The sequence below is a fragment of the Podarcis raffonei genome, chromosome 3 (genome assembly GCF_027172205.1).
Source record: "Podarcis raffonei isolate rPodRaf1 chromosome 3, rPodRaf1.pri, whole genome shotgun sequence".
NCBI lineage: Eukaryota > Metazoa > Chordata > Lepidosauria > Squamata > Lacertidae > Podarcis > Podarcis raffonei.
This window is the reverse complement of record NC_070604.1, coordinates 90537162-90549855: the sequence shown is the minus strand read 5'-3', so window position 1 is coordinate 90549855 and position 12694 is coordinate 90537162. Positions and strand designations below refer to the sequence as shown.

The following is a 12694-nucleotide window of genomic DNA, read 5'->3' as shown; positions in this document are numbered from 1 at the left end:
TCCCACTGTTGTTCTCTATATACAGTGGTACCTCTGGTTACGAACTTAATTCATTCTGGAGGTCCGTTCTTAACCTGAAACCGTTCTTAACCTGAAGTACCACATTAGCTAATGGGGCCTCCGGCTGCTACCGCAGCCGGAGCACAATTTCTGTTCTCATCCTGAAGCAAAGTTCTTAACCCGAGGTACTACTTCCGGGTTAGCGGAGTCTGTAACCTGAAGTGTTTGTAACCCAAGGTGTTTGTAACCTGAGGTACCACTGTACTATATAGCTTTTAATATTTGATGAATCATTGTATTTTAATTTTCTGTTAGAAGCCGCCCAGAGTGGCTGGGGTACCCAACCAGATGGGCGGGTTATAAATAATAAATTTGGTGTTGTTGTTGTTGGTGGTGGTGGTGTTATTCCATTGCAGCATCTGAGACTGGAGGCAATATGTGGGAAAAGAACAATTATTGCCCATACCCAGGAATATATTGTTACCCTCACTCCATTTTCCAGATAAGTTCTAGGGATGCAGCACTTATCCAGGTTTGGGGTTTTCCTTTGGAAGAAAGCAGCTTAAACACTGCAATGGAAAGCCAAAGTTTCCACATCCAATGGGCAGAGAGAGGCAGCAGGTACCTGAAAATGCTATTATCTTATGGCTCTGAATTCGGCTTTCTGTCTCTGTTTTGTCTCTGATCCTTTCTTAGTCTTTTACTCAAATGGCAGTCCACTGTTCTTTACTCACACCTAGCTAGCTGGCTCCCTTGCCCTGACTAGAGTGGGAAATCAGAATGAATCATCTCCTCCAAAACAGTTTTATTGGGACATCCAGTACTTTCATCAACAAAGGATGTGCCTCTGTTAGAGAACATTTGTAGGCATCCTGGGACCATTAACTTGGTCTTGTCCAAACCCCTCCCCATTTCACACATGAGTGTGTGTGCGTGTGCGCAAATTCACCAAGTTAGTGTGAATACAAGCTGTTCACAGACCAATGTTATGTGGCGAAAGGGTCCTATGACACGTAGTCATGAGGAAATATGTACCCTGAGAACTTATTCCTATTTAAATGAGCTATAAATGTTGGGAACGTGGGCAGTAAATTAACAGTTTAAAGCAAAACACATGCATACAAGCAATTTTGTACTTTACCGGAGTCTCCGGCATTCTCACTTCTTCAAAAAATGGTTGCACAACCACTGTGAAATCTTCCTTCGCGTCATACCTTCCACTCTCGACTAAGCCATGAATTCCCTCCTAGCAAAGCAAAACCCACAGTCATTGCACCACAGTAGGGCTGCTAAACCAGAAATGGAAGCCAGACACCTCAATGAAGAAATACTGGGTAGAGAAAAGGTTTAGTGCACTGAGCCTCCATGTGGTGAGAAAGCCCTGGGTGGCTACAGCAGCCAACATTCTGGCAGCTGCTAAAACCACCATTGGAGAGAGCCTCCTTCTGAGCCTCTCTGAGCAGTGCTTGTGAAATATACTCGGAGTCGAGAGTGGATTTCATGCTCTTTATTCAGCTCATAGTCGTGAGGAGGAATGGAAGTTCCCTCAGAATGACTGCTTTATATACATTATTTACACAGTGGCCCCACGTGATTGGCTAATTCCGGGATTCTCCTGTAGGCCAATCAGGTTGCGGATTCACTTCCACCTGGAGCTGGATTGGGTGGCTCCTGTGGACTAATCAGACTGCTGCATTCTGAATCCTATTGTTCTAGGACCAATCAGACTGCTGCATTCTGAATCCTATTGTTCTAGGACCAATCAGACTGCTGCATTTTGGATCCTATTCAACTCAGTACATAACAGCTTGCTTGTTTATTCTTCCGAAGCAGTGCCTGGCTTCTTTTTAGATGCAGAGCAACAGGGAAGAACATCACAGCAGGCAGAAGAACTAGCTCCAACCATCACTCAGGGCCTTATTGAGATGTAAGCCTAATACACAGACTAGTGTGTGACAAAGACATGGCTTTAAAAATGAGATATAGCCAACGCAGGGTGCAAGCACATTGTCTAGGGCATGGGGATGGGGAACTCTTAGTGTATATATACTTTGCTAGTGAACTCAGTTCTTCAGACTTGGGGAGATGCCAGTGTTTGCAGAAAGATACTCCCACCCCAAAGAAAAATCTCTAGACAGTGGTCAAGGAATGTTGGCTGACTGTTGCAGGGTAGGGGGTGGAAAACCAGGGTGGCATTCTGCACTAGCTGTGGCTTCTGGACCATCTTCAAGGGCAATCCCAGGTACAGCATATTACAATAGTTCCCCTCCCAAGAGCAGCAGGAAGACAGAGAGAGAGAGAGAGAGAGAGAGAGAGAGAGAGAGAGAGAGAGAAGTGATGTGGATGCTCTGGGGGGTGGGAGCCAGCCCACCATAGGTGACTTTTAGCTAATAACCGAGGTGGAAGATCTAATTACAGATTTCCTATACAGATTTCCTCAGGCTTCACACTCTCAGCTGCTGCACTACAGCAGCTCTCTCATATGGTATCGGAGTTCTCCCATTGAAATCCCTGGTAAAAAAAAAGATTCCTTTTTCTTAATTGCAGACTGTTCCAGTCCATTTTCTATTCTCCTGCAGCTCCCCTTCCTCCCTCCACACTGCCTTTGTTCACTGTCCTACTAAACCACATTTCAAAGCCCCCAAACACATGTCCTTCCTGAATCCTTTGCTTAATCTTCATTTGCCTCTAACCAGGTCACCTAATACTTATTTGAGCACACAGCAGTTCCTCTGTCTTTTCAAGTCTATTTGTCCTTTCCGCAGTATTTAGTAGAGAAGGTGACATATAATTCTTTTCAATATTATACCAGAGATTTTGTATTCTGGGCATCCTAGACTTAAGGCTTAGGAAGACTGTGGTAAACACCAAGACAACATGGCAAAATAGGATAATAAGATGGCGTTAGAACATGGCTTGTGACTAAATATGTTGGATTAACCTTCTAAAGTTAGTTCTGTTGAGTCGTGAAAGACCTGATAAAGAGGCAATAGACTTCCTTTCTCCAGCAGAGGTTGATTGGAAGGAATATGCGACACATCAGGGACAGATGCTCAGCAGAGACTATGGGGTCAGTAACTGAGGAAAGTGTCAACCCAGAAAAGCTTACAAACCAAAAATTGAGAAGGATCCTGCTGAAATATACCAACATGGTCAATATTCTATAGGCCTTAGTTACGATTCCACATGGTCAGTGGAAACTGATGCAAGACATTAAATGCTTGATCCTTTCTTATGTCTTGGTGCTGTTGTTTACTGTTGTAGTGCAACTGATAAGTCTCATTCATTGCCAAGTAGCCAGCTTCCCTCAGTTGCTGCCACAAACCTCTGTGAATGCATGCCCAATACTGCAGCGAAACACTAAAGTGAGGTGAGGAAAGGAAAAGTGACATTTTTAAAATATTAAAATTGGCCAGGCAAGCATGCCTCATCTAGTTTCCACTGAAAAAGAAGGGGGGGAGAATGCGACATAAAATTCAGGTATAAATTTATTCGGCAAATGTCACTGCATGGATAAATAATTCAGAACTCAGAAACTTCCACCTAGCAGAACTTTACGAAGGTCATTTACCTGCTGCTGCTCTACTACCTCCCTTAGATTTTTCTATATAACCTGCTGTCAAAAGGTTATACAGAGTAGGTAAAACAACAACGATTGACCCAAGTTTGAGCATTTGCACTACCATTGCCTATGGGGCAGGAGCAGTTGGTGTTACCCACCCCTGTCCTCCATACTGTCACTGATGTTGCTACCAATTGCCTGGACAGTGGGAGGGGGGAGCAGGAAAATGCTGTGGCCGTGAGGTAAGAATGAAGTACAGTGGTACCTCGCAAGACGAATGCCTCGTAAGACGAAAAACTCGCAAGACGAAAGAGTTTTTCGTTTTTTGAGTTGCTTCGCAAGATGAATTTCCCCATGGGCTTGCTTCGCAAGACGAAAACGTCTTGCGAGTTTTTTTCCTTTTTCTTAAAACCGTTAATACCCAGGGAATCCGTGCTTCGCAAGACGAAAAATTCGCAAGATGAAAAAACTCACAGAACGAATTAATTTCGTCTTGCGAGGTACCACTGTAAGAGGTAACCTATTATGAAAGTTTCAACTATTTGATGCTTGCTTGCAACTATTACTTGAGGAGCTGGGTCTGGCAACCTGTTTCTAAATGTGATGAAAGGGGAGATTATTAAGTTTCCTTACCTGATACCTTTTGTTAAACAACTCCAGCGTCTCAATTTCAGTAGAGTTATCATTGGGGTTCAAAACACAGGTACACAGAGATCTAGAAAGGAGAGAAATGGTACATGGCTCTTCAAATAGTAACGCATCCCCTAAACATCTTAAGGGAAGATGGAGCAAGCTTGTCTTCCCCGGCTCTGGAGGGTAGGAATCGAACCAATGACTTCAAGTTACAAAAAAGGAGATTCCGACTAAACATCAGGAAAAACTTTTTGACAGTAAGAGCAGTTTAGCAGTGAAACGGTATGTCTGGGGAGGTTGTGGATTCTCCTTCCTTGAAGGTTTTCAAGCAGAGGTTGGATGGCCATCTATCCTGAATGCTTTAGCTGAGATTCCTGCATTGCAGGGGGTTGGATTACATGAGCCTTGGGGTCCCTTCCAACTCCACAATCCTGTGATTCTAAGTCAGAAGGCCAGGAAAACTCGAGCAGCAGAACCTCTCATTTTAGAAAATTCATCCCTGAACTTGCTTCAGACTTGCAGATTTCCAAACAACTATAGTCCTTTCCATATGGTCAGGTCCACAAAGCCTGAACATACAGAGTGGGGACAGGATTGTGTTGCTTGTTGCTATTCCTGATCTCCATGTGTTGGCTCTGTGTACACATATGTCATGTATGTGGACACAGTGCTGATCAACACACGGAGGCTGAGAGTAGGGTTGGAAGAATGGGCATAGCCAAGGGGGGGGGCAGGGAGATGCAGCTGCTCCCCCTAAATCAATAAAAATAGCTAACTGAGGTTCTGCCCCCCCAAAAAAGGCGGCGCCCCCACAAAAATCCTAGCTACGCCCATGGGAGGCAGTGAACCCACTCACTTTCCACCACTTCAGCCTACCTGGGCCTCTGATCATGTAAAAAGGAATTATAGCTTAAGTCAATCAGGGCATTTATTTGTCTCTCCACAAACACTGGTCTCCCCTGTCTCTTCTTCAGCAACTTTCACACTGGAGCGCAATCAGCATTCCCTTTTGATGAATGCAGGGCATTTCCTTGTTTCAGAAAGGCTGGATGCAATCTGTGTGTATTGCCTTTGTGTGTTTCCTTTACAGCTTCTCTTTAACAAATGTCATTTGCTGCAAGCACAGGCTTATCGCAAGATTCTAATAACTAGACAAGGACTGGGACGAGAGCCTAAGAGATTAAAGATGAGTTCCTCTGATCCCTTAGAAAAATGATTATCTGAAGATATCTGTGACCTTTTCTATCCTTCCCGAATGCCCTGATTCATTATGTGCAGGAATGCAGCGGTTAGGAAGGCAAGAAGAGTAATCAGGCTGGCTTCAAGCCAAGCACACAGTGATTTATGTAGACTCCTTGTTGGTGGATACTAGCTTCACTGCCATTGCAATGCATTTCAATTTGCAAGGCAATAAAATTTCACATGTTTCTCAAACACTCTGAGCTGAAGAATTGTATTTGGCACTAACTACTTTCTCTGTACAGTGGTTGCTATTCATTATGAACAGTAATCTAGGATGTAAACTGATGGGCACAGTTCTTTATATCTGGAAGTCAATATAGTATTTTATATCTGCATGTGTGTGTGTGTGTGTGTGTGTGTGTGTGTGTGTGTCTATATATCTATAGTAGTAATTCCATGACTGCCAGTAACTCTAGAATATAGAACACACACCTATAGATAAACAGATAGATAGACAAACAGACACCACAGTTTTATGGATTTCAGTGTGGCATACATAAAAAAATTAAAATCTGTAATACAATATTAAAATAAGATAAAATATTAAGCAACAGTACGTTGACAATGACCATCCAACCAAACTTGAAGTAAAATAATTGAAAGTGCCTCAAGAAGTAAAAAAATAGTGTTGATAACAGGTGCACCTTCTTTTATACCTGTGTAATGCAGTTCGCCCACAGATAGAACGTGAAAATTAGTTGCCTCAATCAGATATATTGCAGGGTTTCCTGAACTGTAGGAAAATGAGAAGTCAATTCCCTACCTCATGAGGAGTCTCGGGCAGTAAACTCTCTTGTCTTGATACAATTTCCTCAGAGATGTTATGTGAAGGATGGAGACCAGGTTCACAAATGTACGAGGAACCTGCCAAAAGGTAGGTGCAAAATGCAATAGGTAGTACCAGCTTCTTAGTACATTTGGTCTTGTGATCAGTATAACATATTCATCATCCACTGACCCAGTCTGCACAGTACACACTGAACTGATGAAATTATTGGCAGGACAGCTGCCACCCCTTACCTCCAATCATTCAGGGATCCCTAATTCAGGCTGAAGAGCTCTTCCTTGCCATGTTAGTTCTTAAAACGTAAGCGCCATTGAAGTCATAGGGAGGAAGATTGTCAAAGCTAGGTCCTTATCGGTAATGGAAGGGGCTGTACTATGCAATTCATAGACAACGGTCCTGCCGAGAGCAGTTTCCAAGCCAAGAATGAGAAGAGCTTCATTTCAGTGGTTTGATGTTATTGTGTGTTACCAATAATTAGATGGGTGCCTGGATGCATAAAACTGAGGTGTGATACACCACACTCTTGCAATGGAGAAACATCCATTAAATGAATGCACAATCACCTGCGTATCATTCAGCCTGTGGCAAAATGTCATTTAAGTAAGTTCTCTAACAATGTGTGACCACCCCCCTAAAGCCAAATATAGCCCAATAGTCAAATTTGGCAGCCTCCTGGGGTCTTGAGAATCCTCCAGTTTTGAATTCCCATAGTAAATAAATAAAATAATTTCATGTTCTAGAGTAACCTATTCAACTACTAGTAAATCAACATCTCATTACTTCCCCCTACCAGCCCCATTGGCAAAGCGTCCTTTCATACCTCTTTATGGAGTATGTCCAAAGCAGCCTGTATATTGCTTACAAAATTTTCAGCGGAATAAAGTACCTATAGTATGAAAGAAAAAGGGGGGGGGGAGGTGAGTTGTGTGCACAATGACCTGCTCATAGCCTGCTTCAGTTCTTTCCCAGTAACTTCATTATTCATTCATATTTTAAGAGGAAATTTATACAAGAGTGCACACCTTTTAAAACTGACATAAGTAAGAAATTCTGAGATTAGGAACTTGAGAACAAAGCATCACGTGAGAAGCAGGGGTAAGATTTGTTGCACTGTGTTTGCTGCACTTGTGTTGCAATGCAAACATTTAGGATAAGGGTTCCAGGTAGGCATTCAGAACTAAACTTCAATCCACTCAGTCCTACAGGTGGATAATGATTGATAATGGCAAACAGTCACTCCGTTTGCTAACTCTGCCACTTACATTGCATGAACAATTGTATGAACAATGGAACATGTGTATGGTGGAGCTGCCTTGACCACAGAAGTGAATGAGGAAGTCGCTGCTGCACATGTAGAGACCAGGAGCCCCAAGTCCACATAGAAGCTCTTTAACGTGTTAATAGACTGATAAGGTTGCAAATAACCTGCTTGCACTGATTATGCTTAAGGTGCCATCCACAGTTGCAGCCCAAGCCACCTTGAATATTTTGACAATACAGTGGTACCTCAGGTTACATACAGTTCAGGTTACATATGCTTCAGGTTACAAACTCCGCCAACCCAGAAATGGTGCTTCAGGTTAAGAACTTTGCTTCAGGATGAGAACAGAAACAGTGCTCTGGCGGTGCGGCGGCAGCAGGAGGCCCCATTAGTTAAAGTGGTGCTTCAGGTTAAGAACAGTTTCAGGTTAAGTACGGACCTCCGGAACAAATTAAGTACTTAACCTGAGTATCACTGCATTTCTAAAGGTTGTGGTGCCCATAAAAGGGACGAGAGTTTCACAGCTGTGGAACAGCCACCCTTTCTCCCTGTGCTAACCTGGTATGCTAACCTGCCGCTCTTGGTTGATCTCAAAGATTGCAGCAGGGCTTAGAGGAAGTGGCAGATTTTCAGATTTGCTGGATCCATGGCATGATAAGTGTTCTATTATTAAATTATCTATATATCCGTTATCTAAACTTTTGACTTTATCAAGAGAAAGTTATCTTTAAGATGAAGTCACAACAATAAAGCTCTCAAAGATATGCTTTTGTGTGATATCATCTTCAGGTTGAATGACCTCTAGGTCCCACCACAGAGAAGATGACATGACTAGATGCTTAAACCCATCTGACATTAACTCCATTATCACACAATGATAAGCCACGCCAGTTCACAGTGTCCAATTGCTCCTCTTCAGTTAGCCATGAAGCTTTGGTTTGTCATGGTGTCCAAACCTTGATCGTGTCTTGTTCTCCCTAACAAATCGTGATCAGCAAGTCAGCAACAAAATATGATTTCACATTGGCTAGTGATCATGATTTTTTCGGGAGAAACCATCCCAGTTCAGATGGCTTGTTGCTCTCACCTGCCCCGCGGAGAAAGCAAACCAGGAATGTTCGGGCAGAAGCTGAATAGACTAGCAAGTGGAAATCTTATTTCATTACTAGTAACTGAACAGAGTCAGCCACCAAACCTGACACAGTAGGCTCTTAGAGGTGCAATACAAGCCATGTGGCATAACACAGCTCTGTCCTCCAACAGGAAGAAAGGCCTGGGGAGCTCAGAAGGAGCACCCAGAGGAGCTGCCACCACTTGCTCCTCAACATCTGCCACCTGAGGTGATAGCCTCACTCTGCCTAATGGTAGGACCGGACCTAAACCCGAACATTACTCAGCAGGACAGAGATAACATGGAGTCTTTCCAATATTATATTAAATAATGTGAAGGACAGATCCTGTGTAGATGTATCCCCAGGGCATCCGCACCATTACCACTTAGGAATATTTATGGATGAGCACTCAGATACACAAGTAAGATTTTCTTGCTGGGTGTTGTATGGGGTGAACAGAGAAAAACACTTTTAAAATAATGTCTTGGAAACTTACAGGATCTTTGCAATGGTCACACAAGTCATTCCCTCCTATGAATAGTGTTACAAGTTTCCAGTCTTCTTGGAAATTTATTTTCTACATTAAAGACAAAGAAGATAAAACATAATGAAAAGCAAGAAGGAAAAATACTTGCGTCAACAGCCTAGAAAAAATTAATTAAATTGCTCTTTTAGGGGCACAGTCAGCTTATTCCTTTGGACTTTTACAGAACCTAGGAAACCAGGGCAGCAATCTTAAATTAGGTCTTTATGCGCCACATGGTTATATAAAACAAAACAAAAAATCACAGGTTCACTTTGCAGTGGCCTATTTCAAATCACTAATGATACTATAGTGTCACCTACATGCCTAGTTGTACACTGTCACATTAGGAACTGGGCTCCTGATCTTCATTTTAAGAAGAACAATTGTTCTTAGGGCAGAAGCATGCTAGGCACACCACTGCCAAAAGGCTGCAGCTCGGTAACAAGGGATATTGTCTGCATGTATAAAGTTTTAAGATCAATCTCCAGGGCTGCCAGCTAAAGGATCACAGGTTGCAAGGCCTTTGGAGAGCTACTAGTCGCCAGGCTGACCTCCTGGGGCAACGACATCATTGGTTATGCTTCAGCACCTTGTACTGTAGAAACAGAACATTGGAACGAAAACAGAAATCTGTCAGCCCAATTTCTCTGCAGTGATTTAATGCAACCTCAGAAGGTTCAGGGGAGTTTGATGGGTTGCGTTTAACTTTCCCCATGCATCTTATTAAATGCACAAATAATTTGCAGGCACACACCTGGCAGCGGCAAAGCTGGACCGCAGTGATGCTTGGTCCTTCTTGAGCGGCCCAAACTGGCAACTATGTGAGTTACTTAACACATATAGTGAGATGAGCACCGCACCCCATAGTCACCTTTGACTGGACTTAACCATGCAGGGGTCCTATATAGTACATATTTACATAATTGGTTTAGCAGCACTCCCCTTTTCCTGGGAGAGGTATTAATTCTAAGCTTCAGAACAAAACTAAAATTCCCAGGGTTCTTTGCAGGATACTAGAATGATTAAACTGGTATATAACTAATCTAAGTTTATATGTCTTGTTAAATAGTTACATGTTGAAGCATATGGCATCCCATCTGTTTTAATAGTGGGTTTACTGTTTTTCCTGATGTGTACTGCTGAGCCACTAGGGACTCCACCAGACATCCTGTTTATCGAGCATTTATCTTGATTTGCATGCACAACACTTAGATGGTGGTTAGATTATGTCCTGTCTTCTTTTTATTTAGCAATCATTCTGATTTCTTCATGGGGAAGTTATACAACAATGAGCATTCAGCCTGAACTGCTTGGAGGGTGTTTACATGTCTTCCTGTTAATCATTTGCTCATCCCTCATGCTTCAGGGCATTTCCCTGTCACTTTCCTAACTGCAAAGAGTCCTTGTTTTTTGTTTTCTGTTGTGTGTTTTTTTTAAAAAATGTCATGCTCGGGCAACAGAGTGTTTTATTCACTGCAATAAACTATAGTTCTGGTACGCTCCTGAATTTCTCCTGCAAAATAGTGACATTCTGGGCACCCTCTTGAAGCAGTACCGTAGCAGCCCAAAGCATGCTAATTCAGATATGTAAATCCTAAGATCCATTGTTATGTACTGAAGTTCTCACCCTGGGCCAGCAGGGGGATACTGTAGATAGTTATGCAAATGAAGGATCGAAAGTGACGTTCAGTGATTGGATAGTTTGTATGCAAATGAAGGATCGAAAGTGACGTTCAGTGATTGGATAGTTTTAGAAAGTTGCAACAGTTACGTTGTTCTGGAGCTCTATATAAGCAGGCTGACTGAGCTCTTCAGTTCAGTTCTGTTCCAGCTTACAAATAAAGAGCTGCTTTGGAAGAATCACTGTGTCGTCTGATATGTTCACCTACAACTTAACATCCATATTCAAAAAGGGTTCAGAAATCTGACCACCACCACTCCTATCAGTCGTACCCATCAGAGCTCTTCTCTCACTTCTGCATGCCGTCCCACACCTTTGCCACTGTAGCTTTTGGCATTTTTGAACTACTAGCAGTATTAATGAACTTTAATCAGCATCTGTATACTTTTTTTTAAAAAAAAAGTCTACTCTGTTTGGAAGATGTTGTGTTGCTGCAGCAATGCATGGTAGGCAGGCACGAGAAATAGCAAGCCCCTTTCTGGATTATATCTTCATACATCATAGCTTCATACATCATATGACTAAAATTTTATGGAAAAATTAAAGATAATCATTTTAAAGGGGTGGGGAAGCATATTTTCTATGTTTTTAAATCAGGGATAGAGATTCTGTGGCCCTCCAGAATTCCTATCATTCTTGACCATCAGCCACGCTGAATAGAGATGATGCAAGTTTGAGTTTAATCATGTCTGGAAGGCCATAGGTTTGCCATCCCAGTTTTAGATGGTGGCTGCATATATCACAGCAGGCACCACAGGTTTTTTTAAAAATAAAAATAAAAAAGCATTCCCTCTTGTGTAAGAGTAGGAGGGGGTGCCTCTTCTACAAAGATGGCTTTTATCTGCAGTTTTTCTGGGTATTTATATTCAAATCAACTTTTTTAAAGAAAAGAAAAACGTATTACACAATTAGTCAAGGATCCCTTGTGAGTCATTTCTATGTGTTTTTCATTTCTATTTGATTAAAAAGTGAACCCTTCATTCCATCCTTAAGACCTTAACCTCCCCCTCCCCTCCCTTGCAAAATCGAGTAAGATAATGCAACCCATTAAGAAAAGAAAGGCTCGCATTAACAGAAACTCACAGAATCAGTCTTCATCAAGTCTATTAGCTTTCTAGCTTGAGATAGGAGGCCTCTAAATATAAAAAAAAAGGCAAGTGATTAGAATTTTGTGATCAGTACAGCCATTGGGAGTGTCGTTCCAAGGAATACGGTAACAGGAAAACTAATTCAAATGGTGTACTGGCCTGTGTCCATAAATCCCCCCCCCCCACAAGCCACTTCATTCAACAGACAGTACACAAAGAATTCTGATATGAAAACATCTTTAAATTTGCTTTAATGTTCAAATAGCCTGTCTCAGAGGGCAGACAGGTCATGACTACTGTGCCCGTTTCTGCATATGGAACACCTTGCACGGGCAGGATTGCATCAACAGCTCTGGCCTGCCGATTTGTGCAATGCTAATCTTTCTGAGAATAATCCCACATGTGTTGGCACACAAGGAACGCCGAGCCGTGGAACTGCTCTGCTTTTCTGTGTGCAGTAGGATTCTCACAATGGGATGTGCCCATGGAATAGCAGCTCTATCTGTGCATGCAATTCCCTGCCATATGCAAAAGCGGATCGCTGGCCTGGGGCCAGGAACAGAAAACAGACGTCTCCCACCCAAGCATCAGCTTCTATCGGGATAAATTCAGGGTTGCATGATATCAGCTGTAGGCATGAAATATTACCCCCAGCTATTGTCATCTAACTGAGCTGGGAGAGATGATAACGGTAATCTAACAGCACAATTAAATCCAGTGGCTTGCATGCAACACTTCTGTTTGTGCTGTCAAAAATGGCCTTTGCCTCATTTACAGCAGTGCTGCACTGATGACTCAGAGT

At 42.5% G+C, this 12694-nt stretch overlaps 1 protein-coding gene across 1 annotated transcript in view; it reads right to left on the bottom strand.

The window, feature by feature from the left end:
• PLB1 (phospholipase B1) overlaps positions 1-12694 on the bottom strand; it is a 101244-nt gene that overhangs the window by 48955 nt on the left and 39595 nt on the right. The window contains exons 20-25 of the mRNA XM_053382969.1: positions 11888-11939; positions 9094-9174; positions 7045-7110; positions 6201-6301; positions 4196-4277; positions 1142-1246 (exon numbers count right to left, since the gene is read on the bottom strand). Of these exons, the coding sequence (XP_053238944.1) occupies positions 1142-1246; positions 4196-4277; positions 6201-6301; positions 7045-7110; positions 9094-9174; positions 11888-11939 (487 nt within the window). The remainder of the gene's footprint in view (positions 1-1141; positions 1247-4195; positions 4278-6200; positions 6302-7044; positions 7111-9093; positions 9175-11887; positions 11940-12694) is intronic.